At 42.6% G+C, this 17,294-nt stretch overlaps 1 protein-coding gene across 2 annotated transcripts in view; it reads right to left on the reverse strand.

Moving 5' to 3' along the window:
• Nucleotides 1-8,837, reverse strand: part of C4H3orf70 (chromosome 4 C3orf70 homolog) — a 77,820-nt gene extending 68,983 nt beyond the window's left edge. For both annotated transcript variants that reach the window (XR_009502883.1, XM_059920702.1), the window contains exon 1: nt 8,428-8,837. Coding sequence is in view for 1 of the 2 variants with exons in the window: in XM_059920702.1 (XP_059776685.1) it covers nt 8,428-8,623 (196 nt within the window). In the remaining variant the exon portion in view is untranslated. The remainder of the gene's footprint in view (nt 1-8,427) is intronic.
• Between the last annotated feature and the right edge of the window lie 8,457 nt (nt 8,838-17,294).

Genomic DNA, 17,294 nt, shown 5'->3' on the forward strand with positions numbered 1-17,294 from the left:
TGGACTGTTCTGGGACATTGTGCAGACACAACTGGAAGGATTTATCATATATTGTTGGCACTCCAGATATTGCATGTTTTTGGCAGTGTGCTTACAGAATACTGCTAAATATCAGGATATTCAAAAGCAAACCAACAGTAAGAACAGGAGAAACACACAACAAAAAAATCTGTGACTCTGAGTAAAGTAACTCGCAAAAACTACAATTAAATCTACTTTGTCCACCATTCTAAAAGCCAGGACCCCTCTGTTAACTAGTACTTTTGCCATTTTTCTACACAAAATCAGTATTCCAAGTAACAGCTAAGTATCGCTACAGGATCGTGACAAGACTTTTAAATCATTAAAGTTAAATATGTACAGTTTCACTTTAACAGTTTTGTAATATTCTGATCCTTTAAAATGTGTTAACCCATGTTTGATATGACAGTTCTCTATTAACTGGTATACCTGATTAACCAGAACTATCCATTGCTTAACAATGGTGGAAAATAGGATGGAGTAGGGGAGTGGGGAGTACAATATAAGATTCCATGATAAAAAGCAGACAATCACCACAAAGTAACTATTATAAAATAGACCTTTCAACAGTGAGGGCAATTTAAAAACTCGATTTCTAAATGTCATACTATTTAAAATGTATTATTTTACCATCTGTATTGTGTTGAAGTGTGTAATTGAACAAATGAGTATGGTTACAAAGTGAATTCCAGGTTAAGCAGGACATTTTTGGAAGGGGAAGCAGTTGGAATTGGGGACTTTGACAATCATCACACTATGACAATACCATGTAACTATGTTATTATCCCCATATTAAAAATGATGAAACTGAAAGACGGAGGTTAAGTAACTTCCCCCAAACCATATAACTAGTAAGTGGGCAGAGCCAGGATTCAAACACAAAGCCCAACTCCAGAGCCTGCCCTCAGGATGACCAGGCTACCTAGTATTTCCATCGTTTGTTTGTTTTGAGGAGGGGCTGATGCTGAACACCTGCACTAAGTACTGCTTTACATCATATAATATTCACAACAACCCTGTGAAGTAGGATTTTTAGTCCTGTTTTTCAGAAGAGAACACTGAAGCTGAGAGAGGTTGAGTAACCTGTCGGAAGTTACACTGCCAATGGATGGAAGAACCAGGATTCAACTCAGGTGTGTCTGACTCCACAGCCCTTGCCCTTAATAGGACTACACTCTGCCTTCCACATTCTATGTATAAAACATTCCTTATTTTTCGAGGAAACACATCTTCTACTAGACAACTGTTAGCTGTTAAACATATGTTCCTGTATTTGTTTGGAATTAATAACACTTAATTTCTCTGAAAATATTACTTCTTGTAAATTAATGAGATTTCACAATATGAGAAAACAAACTTAAAGTGAGGGTGTTATAATGTAGGAAATTATCATAGAAAAGCCCTCAAAAGCTATTTGGTTCAAATCCCTAAGTTCAACAGGCTTGGAAACCAATAATAATTAATGGTATGTATGCAAATCTAACCAAAAAAAGGGCTTGCACCAGTTAGGGAGCAGTTGAGGATGTGACATGACTGAACCTTCATATTATACAAATACATTATCAAATGTTTTTTAAAAGCATAGTTTTATAGAGTTTGCAACCACTCCAAAAACGTTCATAATTCATATAATTGCCCCTCTCTTAAAATCAGAAACCATTCTCATTTTACTTAAATTCTCCTTGTTCGAAAAAAATTTTTAAATAGCTGAAATCCTCCTCACTGTACCCTGAGTGGAACCAAGAAACCCAGAGACCTGGTTACCATCCGGTTTGTGAGACTCTAATGCACATTGACCACATGTGGCCAGGGCCACTCGGCAAGTTTCCTAATCTAAAAAATGAGGATAACAGTACCTACTTCACAAGGTTGCTGTGAGGTGTAAATGAGCTAACACATGCAAAAAGGTTACCACTGTGCCTGCATATAAGCAACAGGTGTGTTATCTGTTATCACTGAAGTTGGTGTGTGTCCATTACTGAAGCACCACTTGGATGGAAAAATACCTATCAGCTTTCTCTATCTCTGGAAAAGCTTTGAGGAAACTCACTCAGAACTTGATTTCACCTTTGCACGGTAACACCTGTATCCTCTTCCTTTAACCATCAGACATGTAAAGAACCCTCATTAGTAGAAAAAAGCTTCAGTTGGCTCCTCCATCGAATCAAACTACCACTCCGTTTTTTGCTAGTTTTCACAAACAACCTTAAATATATTTTCTGTAGCTTCTGTTATTGATATGACTGAGTTGCCCCTTAGGAAAACCAACTGGCATTACCCTGGGGAAGTCAGAACTTGATTTTGGGGGTTGTGTAAAGCAGGAAAATAGAACAAATAGAGTAATGCAAAAACCACAATGCTGATATACTAACTAGTGGAGAGAAGTGTATTTGCCCCTCCTGACAGTTAAATCCTCTAATCAGCTCTTTCTCTCCCTATAGGAAATCTATAAATAGGAAGCCAAATTATAACCAAACATTTGCTGGGATAGTCCAGTCACAGGGACCAGACGTGTAAGCCTCTAGGCAGTGCCACCTTCTCTGAACAGTGCAAAAAACACTTCCAAATTCTGCCTCTCCAACTCCCATTTTTCTATAATTCATTGCTGCCCATCTACCTTCTGCTGTAACAGTCTTTCTTTAGATATGTTAATATCATCTATTAGACTACATCAAGTGCCACTCTTCCTGCTTTCAACCTGAAAGAGACAGACATCTTTTAAGATGTCTGCTGCAGAAAACTGAGCTCACCTATTGTGTGATTTTATTAAGCCAATACAGCTGAGTTCTGCTGGTGGTACCAACATTATACCACATACACTCCCTCACCTCCACCCACCCCTGACACCCTCTAATCACTTTTGCTTTGATAGCTCTTAACTTGGACTTCATTCCCCACCATATTCAGTGACCTCTTTACGGTTCCCACTCTTTTGTATTTCACTATGGCAATTGATACAATTTGCCACCTATTTCTTAAAAACTTTCCCATCACTGGTTTTAACAAGGCCTAAAAACTCTGTTGATTTTGCTCATTAACTTTTTTTAAAATTTATTTAATTTTGGCTGTGTTGGGTCCTTGTTGCTGCGCGCAGGCTTTCTCCAGTTGCAGCGAGCGGGGGCCACTCTCCATTGAGGTGCGCAGGCCTCTCATTGCAGTGGCCTCTCCTGTTGTGGAGCACAGGCTCTAGGCGTACAGGCTTCAGGAGTTGTGGCACGTGGGCTCAGTAGTTGTGGTTTGCAGGCTCTAGAGCGCAGGCTCAGCAGTTGGGGCACACGGGCTTAGCTGCTCCGCAGCATGTGGGATCTTCCCAGACCAGGGCTCAAACCCGTGTCCCCTGCATTGGCATGTGGACTCTCAACCACTGCACCACCAGGGAAGCCCTGCTCATTAACTTTAAATTGCTCCACAGCACCTATGGTGGTTAAGCGTCCAGGTCCTAGAATCAGATAGACATGGATCCAAATCCAAGGCTCTACTCCGTACTAGCTATGTGCCCACGGGAAAGTTACTCCTTTAAGCCTTTTTCCTCCACTACAGAATGGACATAATGACATAATTGGCTATTGAGTGCTTAGCATAATCATCTTACTCTGGCACAAAGTAATCACTCAATAAATATTAATTATTACCTTTGTGTCCTAATTCTCCTCTCCTGCCATTTTATTCTTCTCTTTCTACCTTGAAGAATTCACCATCTCAAACAGCTTTGACTAATAATGCAATTAAGTATATTCCTGAAGTTACTGTGGCAGGATTAAACCTTTCATCCTCTTCATCAGTAATAAAGAAAATCATTATTTCTAGACTTCACCAATATCTAAGAAATAACCTGCTGAAAACTGATTTCATTTTCATACTCTTTATTAAAGTACTCATTTCCCTTGGCCTCTGCAATACCATACTTTAAGATTTTTCTTCTCTGGCCATCTCTTCTCAGACTCTACTGCCAGCTCATCCTCCTGTAACCAGCCTCTAAATGTTAGTGTTCTATAGGGAAAGCCTAATGGTTTTCTTCACTTCTCATACTGCAGTCTCTCCCTTGGCAATCTCATGCTTCATCATGGTTACAACTGCAATCTATAAAGAAGTAAATGACTTCCATATTATCTCTAGTGCAGACTTCTCCAAGTTCCAGATCCCCTATATCCAACTGCCGACTGACATCACCATGCTATGACAAAGCAACTTAAACTCCACAAAACTGGATTCATGGTCTTTGTGGGTTCATGATTCCATGACCAACCAAACCTAGTTCTTCTCCAGTATTTTGTTGTTAGTGAATGAATGGCATCACCATCCATCCAAGCTGCATAAGGCAAAATTCTAGAAATCTAAAAGTTATCCTTTATAACTCCTCTTCCTCCTCTTCCAAATTTAATCTATTCTGATTTCCATTAAGTGCATATTGCTGCATGAATTTCAACCTATTTTTTACACTAATACGAAAATAATCTCCCTTGCTGACTTCATTCCCCCACTACCCATTTTATCACTATCATGCCAAGGTCTCTATCAACCGAAACTTCCCCACCTTTCCTGTTCATCCCTCCCTAACATCTCAACAATCAAATTTCTTATTTCTTCTAAATATTCTACCTACTCAAGCCACAAAAAAATCTACTTTACAATATCTGCATATGATTTATTCTTTCCCATTCCTCTTCCCTATCCAAGTCATGTCTTTTTCTCTCTCAAAACTCTTCTTAGAATCCTTCATTCGTTCATTCGTTAATTCAACCCAGTATCACTCCTTACTAGGAAAATAAATAAATAAAGTTACAGATTCAGGGTCACAGTTTATTCAGCCCAATAATCTATCTTTGACAGAGACACCAACAGAACATATATAGTTTTCCTCCCATAGTCCTCAAAATCAGTTATTACCCAAATATACTAATTATTTCCTCTACATCAAGCACTGCATCTTTCAACATACACATATTTTATGTCTTTTATGAACAGGTGTGTATTTTCAGCCTTTTCTACTTCATAAGGTTATAAATTTCACAAGTTTAACATCAACCATATAAAACTGACTTTCCTTTATTTGTTCTGAATTTCCTCTCTCAAGCACCTCAAGGTAGTCCTCCTATTTTAGCATTTTCTGACTTGGTGAACAAGCTGGTAGTTTTTTCACCCATATCACTTGTGATTTTAAAGGAATACAAAAATAAATACAGCATGGATCACACCCTTACACTCTGCTTACAGGGCATGATCCAGCTGTATTCATATCTGTATTCCTGTTTCCATAATAATGTCTCATAAAGAGAAGGTGCTCTATACATGTTCAACAAAATTAAGGGAATTCTGCTTAGGCCTGATGTTTTGTTCATGAATGCCAAAAGAAGTAGAACCTCTCAAATACGTTAACTCTGCTTCTGTTCAAGAAAAATAATATTTGGGCTTAAAAAAGGAAGAAAGAATTGGTGCCTAGTATAGGTGAGGACACTGTAACAGAGCACCTCGCTGCTCTTAACGAACTGAGGCTGCTCTTGGATGTGATCACCGAACCACCGTCAGCGGAGGAAGCATGGAGACCCAGAGGGCTGCCAAAGACTAGCAAAGAGGAAATGAATGTAGGCCTGATAAAAAAAAAAAAAAAATAGAAAGAATTGCCAACAGTCCAGTATACTCAATGTCCATCCTTTTCTAAATTCAGATTGTTTATTTAAAAACTAGCTTCTAATCACTTAGAAAAGAAAATGTTAAGCATTTGTGGAACCAACCTGTGTTGTACCAGACTAATCTAATTTCCTTTCTTTTTTTTTTTTTTTTTACGAGAGTATCTTTACAGATAGGCAGACATCACACATCAAAAAGATGTAAAAGTAGTATGCTGGTAGAATTTCAACAAAGTATTTGACCAGGTTCTCATTATACCCATATGGATAAGATAAACAGAAGATGGATAACGGTACAATTAGGTAGTGAGGTAACTGTTTAACGACCATAACAACAAGTGCTCATTAATGAATTGTTATCAACCTGAAGGGCAGTTCAGGACTTTCATCTGTGGCCTTTCCCTGTTCAACAATTTTACCAATAAGAGGAAAATATATCTAAGGGATCAATGAGTACCCATATCCAAATACATACGTATAACTGTGAGATAGGCAAGCGCTGTAACTTATACCACAAATGTAAAACAAACACACAAACAAAAAAGAGGCTTAATGGCTTAGTTCACATCAAGCTTAGTTCAATCTGACAGCAACAAGCTCAATATGATGTGGAAACAAGAAAAAGTAATGTGATGCTAGCTGCAGCAGTAGTATCTCAAACACGGGCGACAGCAGTCCTGCTTAACTCTGGACAGATGAGACCACAACTGAGATATGATGTACCCTTCTATGGGTCACTGTCTTCAAAGGATCATAACCATACTGGCACATGTTCAGAACAGAAAAACCAGGATGCTCAGGGGCCTGAATACCATTAAAGGAAAGGCAGGAGGGAATGGAGATTTATAAATAGGACAAAGCAATGCCTTGAGAGGAAAACAATGGCTACCTTCATTCAGTCATTCAACAAACATGAATTTCAAACCTATTTCTGGCCAGACATTGTGACTGTGACTGTGACTGGGGATACAGGAAAAAGATAGTCTATATCTGTGAGAAATTCATGTGTATATCTGAAGAGTTGAAACAGATTTGATCTAAAAAAGCTTTAGATTGTTCTATATGATTTCATAAGGTAGAAATAGGAGCAATGGAAAGAAGTTCTAACGTAACTGATTTCAGCTCCATATAAGGAAGAGCATTTTAAGAGTCAAAGCTGTCTAATGAAGGAAGAGGCTGCCTGAGTAGACTGCAAGGTTCCCATCAGTAATGGTGTACTTAAAGAGGAGAATGATGAAATAAGACAGGCATTGAACTGGGCCATTTTTAATGTTCCTCACCTTCTACACTATGATACTTTCTGTACTTCCTCAGGAAATGGACTCACCAGATTCATCCTACTTGTGTACTACAGCATCACAGGTTTCCCACAGTTGTGACTTCCAACTTTGTACACTGTCCATCACTGAAGCAATGCCATATAATTAGGAATGGATCTGAGAGCAACAGGAATAACGCAATATAGGAAGAAACTGACCCATCAGCACAGAGAATGCAAAAAAAATGAGTACTGTTCAATGTGCCTTATATTTGTAAAGAAAATGTAAGAATTCTCTATCCTCTAAGTCATAAATTCAATTTAAAATATTATGGAAAAAAAACTTTTTAAAAAGTCTAGAGAGTAAAGCAAATGCGGCAAAATGTTAACAGTTGTTAATCTAGGTGTATAACACTACAGTGATCCTCTTTCAGTGTTGCGTATGTTCGAAATTTTTCAAAATAAAATGTCTGAAAAAAATTTTTAGAAATATATTATGTTCAATTAATATAAATAAGGATCTGCTATAGTACTGCATCTCTTGTTGGGAGCCATTTTTTTCTAACCAACAAGGAAAAATAATTTTAATTTAAGATCACTTTGAGAATTTGTGTCCTAAATAAGCACTCCAAACCCCTCTATTATAATGTTATGTGGAAACTAAGTTTAGAATATATTTCTAAAAAGAAATAATTCACCAGATATAGCAGGCCAAATTCCATGAACTAATCAAATTATGAAGCTGATTAAATGGCTACTTAAATCCATTTTAAAAATCACAAGCGGGATAAACGTAGAGAAAGGTCTAGACCATTTACTTCTATAAATTGGTTTAAGATTACTGAAGCTTATTTTCATTCATTTTATTTTTGTAATTTTAAAACACTCTCTAGAATACACTGGCTCTATATGCTGGAACTGGGTATTCAAGCAGTTCACCCTTCCAAACTGTTAATATTAACTTCTTGGAAGCAGTCCCTCACACTTTAGCACTTTCTCAATCTGGATACAAGAAATGGCCTACGATTGTAATTCCAAGGGCTCCCTTTTTTTAAAATAGCAGCCCGTTAAGACAAAAGTGATAAAAAGAGGGGAGCATCTTTTAACCACCAGCCCTGAAAAAAGGCTTCCCCTTCGGTTGTCGTCCACTCTGACTGCTGTCTACCCTTTTTCAACACACTGCCTGGTCGTTTCGGTTGAAAAACAAAATGGAAAAAAAAAATTTTTTTTTAAATATATATATAGCCCATTTTCCTGGGACAGGTAGATCCCCTTTTGTAGAAGTGGCTAAAGCTAGGCTCCCCACGAATTTCACCTCGTTGCCAAGGCAGCGCCGACACGACTGGTCCGGCACGAGGGCAGTTCCCGCTGCCCGGACCCCAGGGCGGCCCCGGCCTGCGGCAGAGCAGCCCCGGCCCAGCCCGGAGCCCCCCAGGCCGCAGAGTCCCTGCCGCGACCCCGGACGGCCCCGCGGGCGCCCCGGGACCGCGGCGAAAGGCGGGGAGATGAGGCTCGACTTACAGTGACACCATCCGAGGTGACAGCACCAGTGCAGCTTGAAGCACTTGCCGTGGCTGTGCGTGGCACAGATTGAGAGCCCGTCGCACGGCTGGAAGTCGGGTCTGCGGGCGGCGCAACTCCGCGCCAGGGCCTGAGCCTCGTCCACTTTCTCGCTCTTCCAACCGCGCTCGGGCGCCGGCGCCGCGGCCGCACTCATTTCCTCTCCCTCCGCGGAACCGAGACCCGGAGCTCGGGAGGAGCGGCGTCTGGGCGGGCAGGAAGCCGAGCCGGCTGCGGACGCGGGAGGGCGGGGCGCGGGCTGGGAGTCACGCCAGCGCTTGGAGGTGGCGGTGGCGGCGGCGGGAGCGCAGCAGTCCCAGGTTAGCAAAGGACCCGCTCGGGCGTGCGACCGGGGTCTGGGCCTGCCGCCGCTTTCCCTCCGCCGTGGCGCGCGCCGCGCCCCCACGCGCACGCGCACACGCACGCGCCGGCGCCGGCCCCGGCAGACGCCACGAGTCCCTCCGCCAACCCCGCCTCCTAACACATGCCGGGCTTGGGTGCTGGGTCGTTGCAGCCGCCGCACACTCAGTCCCCAGAGGCTGAGCCCGACCGACGGAGGGCCGTTAGGAACACACCCGCCTCGGTGGCTCGGTTTTCACACGCAGGCCAGCTTCCACGAACACTTCCCACACTCAGTCCCCACACACGCTCCCCTCCCACACACTCCCCTTCGACACACATGTCCACACTCCGCAGAGGGCTGTGCACGCTGAGGACACGCCCTCCCGGACGTCCAGTGGGCTGGTTCCTGCGCAACTGGGAGCAAGGTTTTCTCACACGCACAGCCTCTCCCCACGCGCGGCCCACGTTGGCCTCGTACACAACCCCCAGAGAGTCTGGGCACACAGGCCCCTGGGGGCGCGCGCACATGCGCACGCAACAGACGCGCGCTCCCCCGGGGCCGCCTCCTGCTCCCAGCGCGGCCACTGGGGCGCACGTCCCGGGCCACGGCCACCAGCCCCTCGCGGCCCCTGGTAACCACCGCCCGCCCAGGTCTCAGCCCGAGGCTGCAGCCCCGCCTTGCTGAGGGGGAAAGTAACCAAGCTGGGTGCCGTGGTGTGTGTGTGTGTGTGTGTAAAAGAGATGCACGGGAAGTGCGATGCACGGGACTGGTATGTGGAATGTGTTGCGTGTGTGTATTTTGGCGTGTATGTGATGTGTGGGCGTGTATGCTTGTTATGTGGAGTAGGTGTGGTGTGTGTGTAATTGGATGTGTTGTTAAGTGAGTACATGTGTGGTGTGCATGATGCCTGTGACTGGTATGTGGACTGTGTGATATGAGGTGTGTGTATACACGTGTATGTGGCATGGATGCTTGTGACCAATGTGGAGTGTCAGTGGTGTGCTTATGTGTGGTAGGGTATATATGTTCTGTGTGTGATATTCGAGTAGCTGAGTATGTGTGTGTATCCATGTGTACGTGGGGTGCGGTGGGCACGGTTGTTACATAGCATGTGTGTATGTGTGTGTGGTATGTATGTGGCAGTGTGCATATGACTGGCATATTGAGTGTATGTGCGCGGTGTATGCGGGTGGAGTTGGGTGTGTGCAGTATGTGTGTTTGTGGGCATACAAACAAGACTCGTGTTTGCCATGGACTCTGTGTGCCTTTGTGTGTTAATGCCCACCCTGGCCAGCAGGTGTAACTGGCCCTGAAGGCGCCTGCAACTCTCCCACCCAATCAGCTTGCCTTTTTCCCTCTTGAGGACAAGTTGCTCCAAACAGATTTTCCATGCTAGGCTCTGCTGCTGAGAACCCACCCCGGGCAGGGTTCAGTGAAGAGAAAACAAACCATTTGCTCCCGGGGAGCACAGTTGGGAATTAGCGTTTCCCTGCAACAAGGCCAGAACCCAGCCTTGAACACAGAAAAGGAGGGGACCTCCTCTTGCTACTTGCCAAACGTTTTTCAGAGCGGAGGAAAATGCCAGTAATTGCCAAGGTTCAGGGAACAACAACAAAGCCTTTCAGTATAAATGCTGTGTGGGAACATGTTTATGCCCAGGTCCACCTTCTCCATTACTTTATTCCTTTCCTGCTTTGCACTGACAAGGAGACTCATCATGGATTTGAAATAACCAAATTCATCTTCAAGTTCTGAAAATCCTCACTGCCATAAGCAATCTTCTCTTTTATTTAACCTTGGCTTAAGAAGGGAAATGTAATTTGCATATGTCTGACTCTAGTGAAGGCTTCATTTATTAGGGGTTGAAGAGAGACTCAGTTTGGTGGCAAAGGTATTTTCAAGAAAGGTATGAATCAAAATCTCAAAATATGGTTCCCTCCAATAACCTAACATTGAAACAGTTATAAACAAGAAGCATCATATCTTCAGCTTCAGCCCCAGGCATCCCTCTCCCCCACCAAAAAAATCCTAAGGAAGTACATCCCTGACTCATAAAATTTCTCCATCCCTGCTGTTAATTTCACAGTCTGACCCACCTCAGAATAACATGAATAAAAGGAAGGAAAAACTTAATCCAAGAAATTCATAATCCATTACTGCTGTAGCAAGCCAAACCAGAATTTTTCAAACAAAAGGGGATTCGCATCTCTCCTACCCTATTTTTCTCCTTCCCCAACCCATAAATTCACTCTAATACTGTCCGTGTTATATAAGGTCTTATAACAGAATTCTTTCAGTAACTAATATTTGAACAGAATCCTTCCACTGGCTTTTACTCTAGGGTGAACTATGTTATAAGATTCTACTATATGAAATCATGCCATCTTAGCTAGTGAAAAATGAGCACAAGAAATAATGTGTTATAGTGAGGAGGCAAGGTAAATTACCCAAATACCCTACTTTATGTTAGCCATATGATTTGAAGCTGAGAAGCCTTTACATTTTCTATAACATAAAATTTATTCCATTCCCTTGCCCTAAAGATGTTATTAACCTCTGTTGTCTGCAGTGGGGCGGGAGGAGGTATATGTGCTGTGACCTGTCAAACGTGTATACACACAGCCTTCGGGATGTGTTGTCGGGATATAAGCTTTTAAAATTTTATTATGGAATATACAAAAGTAGACAGACTAGTATAATGAACCCACAAGTATCCATCACCTGGTTTCAGTAATTATTAACTCATTTGGAAAATCTCTTTTCATCTATAGCTCTTCCCACACCTAACCCCCATCCTGCCACTGGATTATTTTGAAGCAGATCCCAGACGTCATATAATTTCATCCATAAATATTTTAACATCTATCTCTAAATGAACTTTTAAAAACCATAAGCCACAATACGATTATCACATAGCAGGATACAATTTGACCATAAGTATGAACTTGTTCCATAGCTGCTAACCACCTATCCGGCTCCCCTTTAAGAATGCTGCTGCCTGGAATTTTCCTCTTTCCTGTCTCTTTCTCTCCTGCCTACTTCTTCAGTTTATCTGCCAATTCCTCAAGTTTTCTCTGACCAACCCAAACTAAGTTATATACACATTTCCTTTGTATCACTTAACTCAACTTTAAACACATAATTAAAGAAGGAATTATTGAACTAATGTCTTTCCTCATCCCCCCTCCTCTGCTACAAACTGTAGGCTCCTTGAGGGCAGGAACATGGCCTCTGTCTTGTTCACCATATTGTTCCCAAACTTAACACAGAGAATAAATCATTGAAGTAGTGGAAATTATTCCATCTCAGACTCCCAAAGCCTGGAAAAAGTCCATCTGAGGTAAATTGTTTGTAAATATGTGTGAATAATTCCTATAATTACTTTTCCTGTAACCATATCCTTGAATATTTCCCTCCTGCACTGATTCTGAGCTTAGCTACGTGTATTAGTTATCTATTGCTGTGTAACAAATCACTCCCAAATTAACACAACACAGCTTCTGTGGGTCAGGACTCCAGGCATGACTTGGCTAGGTCCTCTGCTTCAAAGTCTCTCGCAAGGCTTCAATGAAGGTGTGGGCCAGGGCTGCATTCTAATCGGAAGGTTGAACTGGGGAAGGATCTGCTTCCAAGATCGCTCAGTGACTAGTTTGCAAGGATTTGATTCCTTAAAGAACTGTTGGGCTGAGGGTCTCAGTTCCTCACTGGTTGTTGGCTGGAAGGTACCCTCAGTTCCTTGCCACATGGACCTCTTCATAAGTCAGCTTGCTTTACTGGAACAAGCACGTAAAAAGAGTCAGAGAGTGTCAGTCTTTTATAACCTAGTCTCAGAAGTGATATCCCATCATTCTTGCCATATTTTATTCATTAGAAGCAAGTCAGTAGGTCCAGCCCTCAAACAAGGGGTGGAAGTTACACAAGGACATGAATATCAGGAGGCAGGAATCATTGGGAGCCATTTCAGAAGCTGCATACCACATCATGTGAATTGCTTTAGCCAACGGGAGAATAGAAAACATGCCTAGCAAAGATTTCCAAAGGACATACCCATTGGGATTTGCCGTTTCTTTCTGTGCTTGAAACTGTGAGACCAACATGTATACAAGCCAGAGCAAGCCTGCTGGAGGGTGAAATGCCTGTGGAGGAGAATGGAGGTGCCCCCAGTTGACAATTCCCAGCCAATGGTCTATTAACCACTAGAAGCATCAGTGAGGCTATACTAGATCATCCTAGACCCACCGGCTGATCACAGAAGCATAAGAAAGTCGAGTAGAGCTCTGCTGAGCCAGTCTTGAACAGAACAACCACAAGGACACACCACAGAATCAGGAGCTGCGTAAAACAGTTGTTGTTTCAAGCTGCTAAGTTTCGAGTACGTAGTTTCTTACAGAGTAAAGCTAACTGATACACCCCCCAATTCTCTCATGTTGTAGGCAAATAATTGAGTATTCAAGAGGCTAAGTGACTTGCTCAATGTCACAGTGCAGCAGGCACAGTGGGACAAGTTCTCTAGGACTGGGCATCAGAACAATGCAGATGGTTCAAGTCTAAGCTCTGTTTTTTTTCTGGCTTGGAGACCTGGGCAAATCCCTTATGCTTTCCGGGGTTCAGTTTCTTTGTCAGCAAAACAAAAAAGAAGGTTTTCCAGAACATCTCTTAGCACTCAAAACTATGACCTCTCCACTTAGCTAGGGTTAGAATCCTTTTGGGTTCAGATGTCATTTGTGAATAGTCAGATATTTCCTTCTTATCTGATTGCACATATTTGTCTAATGCTAATGTAAGTTTTGTCTACACACACCAACAATTCTGAACACTTTGATAAATCGAGTCATTACAAATCAGTTACTTTTTGGTTGCTTGATTGAACCAAGCAACTAATTCCACCGTGGTTATAAATAACCTGCTTGTAATTGGTCAATTTGTCATATTAAAGCAATTAGAATGATGAAATGGATGGAGAAGCCCTTCCAAATGAGGTGCAACAAAATTAGGAGTCTTCTCTGGGGAGGGAGGATGCCTATTTAGCATCGCTGCTGGCATAATTCAGACCCTCATCATCCCCTTTGGCGTAAAGGAAAGAACAGCAGCTTTGGAATCAGACAGAATGGAATCAAAGTTCAGCTCCACTACCACCTAGCTGAGTGATCTTGGACAAGTTATTTAGCCTCATCTCTTAAATGAGAATTATAATTCCTATTTCGTACACCTGCAGTAAACACTAAATATGATAACATGTCAAGAGGCTAGCACAATATCTGGCACATTGAAGAGCCTCAATAAATATTAGTCTTCCTCGGGCTTCCCTGGTGGCACAGTGGTTAAGAATCCGCCTGCCATTGCAGGGGACACAGGTTCGATCCCTGGTCTGGGAAGATCCCACATGCTGCAGAGCAACTAAGCCTGTGCGCCACAACTACTGAGCCTGTGCTCTAGAGCCCAGAGCCACAACTACTGAGCCCACATGCCACAACTACTGAAGCCCACGTGCCTAGAGCCTGTGCTCCACAACGAGGGAAGCCACCACAATGAGAAGCCTGCGCACTGCAACAAAGAGTAGCCCCCGCTCGCAGCAACTAGAGAAAGCCCGTGTGCAGCAACGAGGACCCAATGCAACCAAAAATAAATAAATAAAATAAATTAATTAAAATATATATATATATATATATATATATTAGTCTTCCTCTTCCCAGCACCTCCAAATGCCCTCCATGTTTATAGACTCTCTATGTTCAGTCCTTCCTTCATGATGCTGAGAAGACATTTCTCTAAAACAAATCTGATCAGAACATACATGGCCTAAAAACCTTTGACGCTTCTCACTGCCTACCGAAAAAACTCCAAACCTTTGTAGGCTATACAAAGTCCTCCCCACCTCTTCTCCAGCTACCCTTCCCCATGCCTCCAAATCTGTACCTTCCCCAGATGGTGGTTTTGTTTCTGGACATGTAATACACTTTCCTGCCTGCCTCTGTGCCTTCCCCCATTCTTTTCTCTTTGCCTTGAATTGCCCGCCCCCTCCCCCCATTCATACATGAGGAATGCCCCCCTTTCCTTCAAATTCTAGCTTGAAGGCTACTTGAAGCCTTTTCTTAATTCACTCCCTCCTCCATACTCGAGGACGTGCTGTGCCTACCACTTGGTACCTCACGTAGCGAGACAGGTACTGTGTATTTCCAGTGCTTGGCATTGTGTTGGGTACTAGAAGACACTCAACAAATATTTTTGAATGGACACATTAAAAGATTTATGACTAAACAGTCATAAATAGTATAGAAAGGCAAAATATCTGTTTTTTAAAGCTTAAGCCCCCAGAACTAGGAGATTCCTATGAAGCTGAACTTCAAAGGCTTCATAGGAATCTCCTAGTTCTGGGGGCTTAAGCTTTAAAAAACAGATGTTTTCCCTTTCTATGCTATTTATGACTGTTTAGTCATAAATCTTTTAATATGTCCATTCAAAAATATTCAACAAACTGGCTTGTCATCTTACTGAATGAATGTCTTAACCTCTATAGGTGAGTGACCCAGGCTGCAACAACTCTAGACTCCAAGAGGTATTTTAGACATTGCAAGAACGACAGACTCATAATAGAGAAATACTCATGGTCCTTCCTTAACCTTCTGATATTGTACCATGAAGGGCAGCTTTCCTGCAAAATATCCCATTGCACCACTATCAAAGGCAAAGTAGAAAAACAGGTCCCTGAAACTGAGCAGGACCTTGCAGGGCCTTCCTGGGTACAAGCCCCTAAGTGCCCCCCGCCCCCCACACTGTGCACGCACACTTCTTGTTTGGCCTTCCCTAAGCTTCCCTGAGTTCCAAAGAACAGACTAAAGCAGTTAATGATTAGAACAATAGAGTCACAAGACTCTTAGTTCCTCCTGAAGGGATATAGATAACAATCTGATGCATATCTTTGCATTGTTCTGCAGAAACTAAGACCACAAACTCGTGGATGATGGTGACTACATGCTGACCACAAGCCCACAGACCACAGACTCATTGGAACCAGAAGGCTGATGATTAAGATCGCTGAAACATCACCCTGTTACCTTACTACTAACTAAGCAAAAAAATGTCCATGAGCTGATCACGTATGTGGCCCTCACCCCTAATGTTGCCTTTAAAAACCCTTCCCTAAGAGCCATCCAGGAGTTTGGGTCATTAGCTGCCCATTCTCCTTGCTTGGCACCTTGCAATAAGCACTGTGCTTTCCTTCACCACAATCCAGTGTCAGTAGATTGGCTTTGCTTTGCGTTGGGCAAGCAGACCCAACTTTGCTTTGGTAACACCCTGAGCCAGTCCAAAACAGCATTTCCTGTAACATTTTTGAAGTAGTGGAAGTAGTAGATATTTGTGGCTTATTTTAATATAATTTTCAATATTCACCATTCCATCCCTTAGCTGCCCTTTGAAGACACACACCAAGTTTTGTCCCAATTTGTTTTATCAACTAGAGAAATATTTTTATCTATGAAAATTTTTTTGTGGAAAAATAACCTCCAGAGTAGGTTTTGAACGTGAAAGAGGAGGGCAAAACGCCTGTGATTAATATGACAAGCCATCAGCCCCCTGTGGAGATCAGTACACACCCTCAGTGTTCAAGCCCCATAACCACTGGACTTTTCCTGAGTAATATGATGTGACAGTAATGGAGGTAGGATCTAGGTCAATCTTGTGCTCCACACAACACAACCGTTCTTTATGCTCCAGTGGTCCACACTTACTTCTGGAAGTGGTGGACCTATCATAATTTTGAAAGAACACTCTGGCTTCTTTTAATGGTAAGATAACACACACATTCTGCCATTTCCATTAAAAAAAAAAAAGAAGAAAATCTTTTTTCTTGATGATTAGCAATTAAAATAATTCAGCTTTAATTAGCTCATTTCAGTAAGCAGCTAAAGGCTAAAATGACAGTGAAGAGCAATCTGGAATACAATGACTGACTCATGGATTATAAATGAGACAGCTGAGGTGCCACATTCAACCCGTGAAGATGCTGGGCTGCAGTTAGCACTCCACCCACACCCAGGGCCCCAAGCATTTAGGTCACGTCCAGCATATAGTACTGGGCTCTTTTATCCACTCCACAAATAGCTGTTGAGTATCTTCTGCGTGCCAGGCTCTGGGTTGGATGCTGGAGATAATTTAGAAGGGAGACATAAACCAACCATAAGGGAGTATAAAAGGTAATTGCTTTGATTAAGGGGTTTAAACAAAGCACAGTAGAAGAATGCAGGAGAAACAGAGAAATCTGCCTGGAGTCATCAAAAAATATCTCACGGAAAGGATGAGTTAGCACTGACAATGCAGTCAACCTGGGCAGGGGTATTATGGGGAAGAGAACAGCATGCATGCAGGCAAGAAAGGCAAAGAGCCACTCTGTAAGTCTGTCTTGCTCGAAAGTAATGCAGGCTTGACAGAGCAGTTAGACGAGGGGTGGAATAGGTAGGCAGGGGCCAGATCATGAAAAGCCCTG

Source organism: Balaenoptera ricei, chromosome 4 (genome assembly GCF_028023285.1).
Source record: "Balaenoptera ricei isolate mBalRic1 chromosome 4, mBalRic1.hap2, whole genome shotgun sequence".
NCBI classification, from domain to species: Eukaryota; Metazoa; Chordata; class Mammalia; order Artiodactyla; family Balaenopteridae; genus Balaenoptera; species Balaenoptera ricei.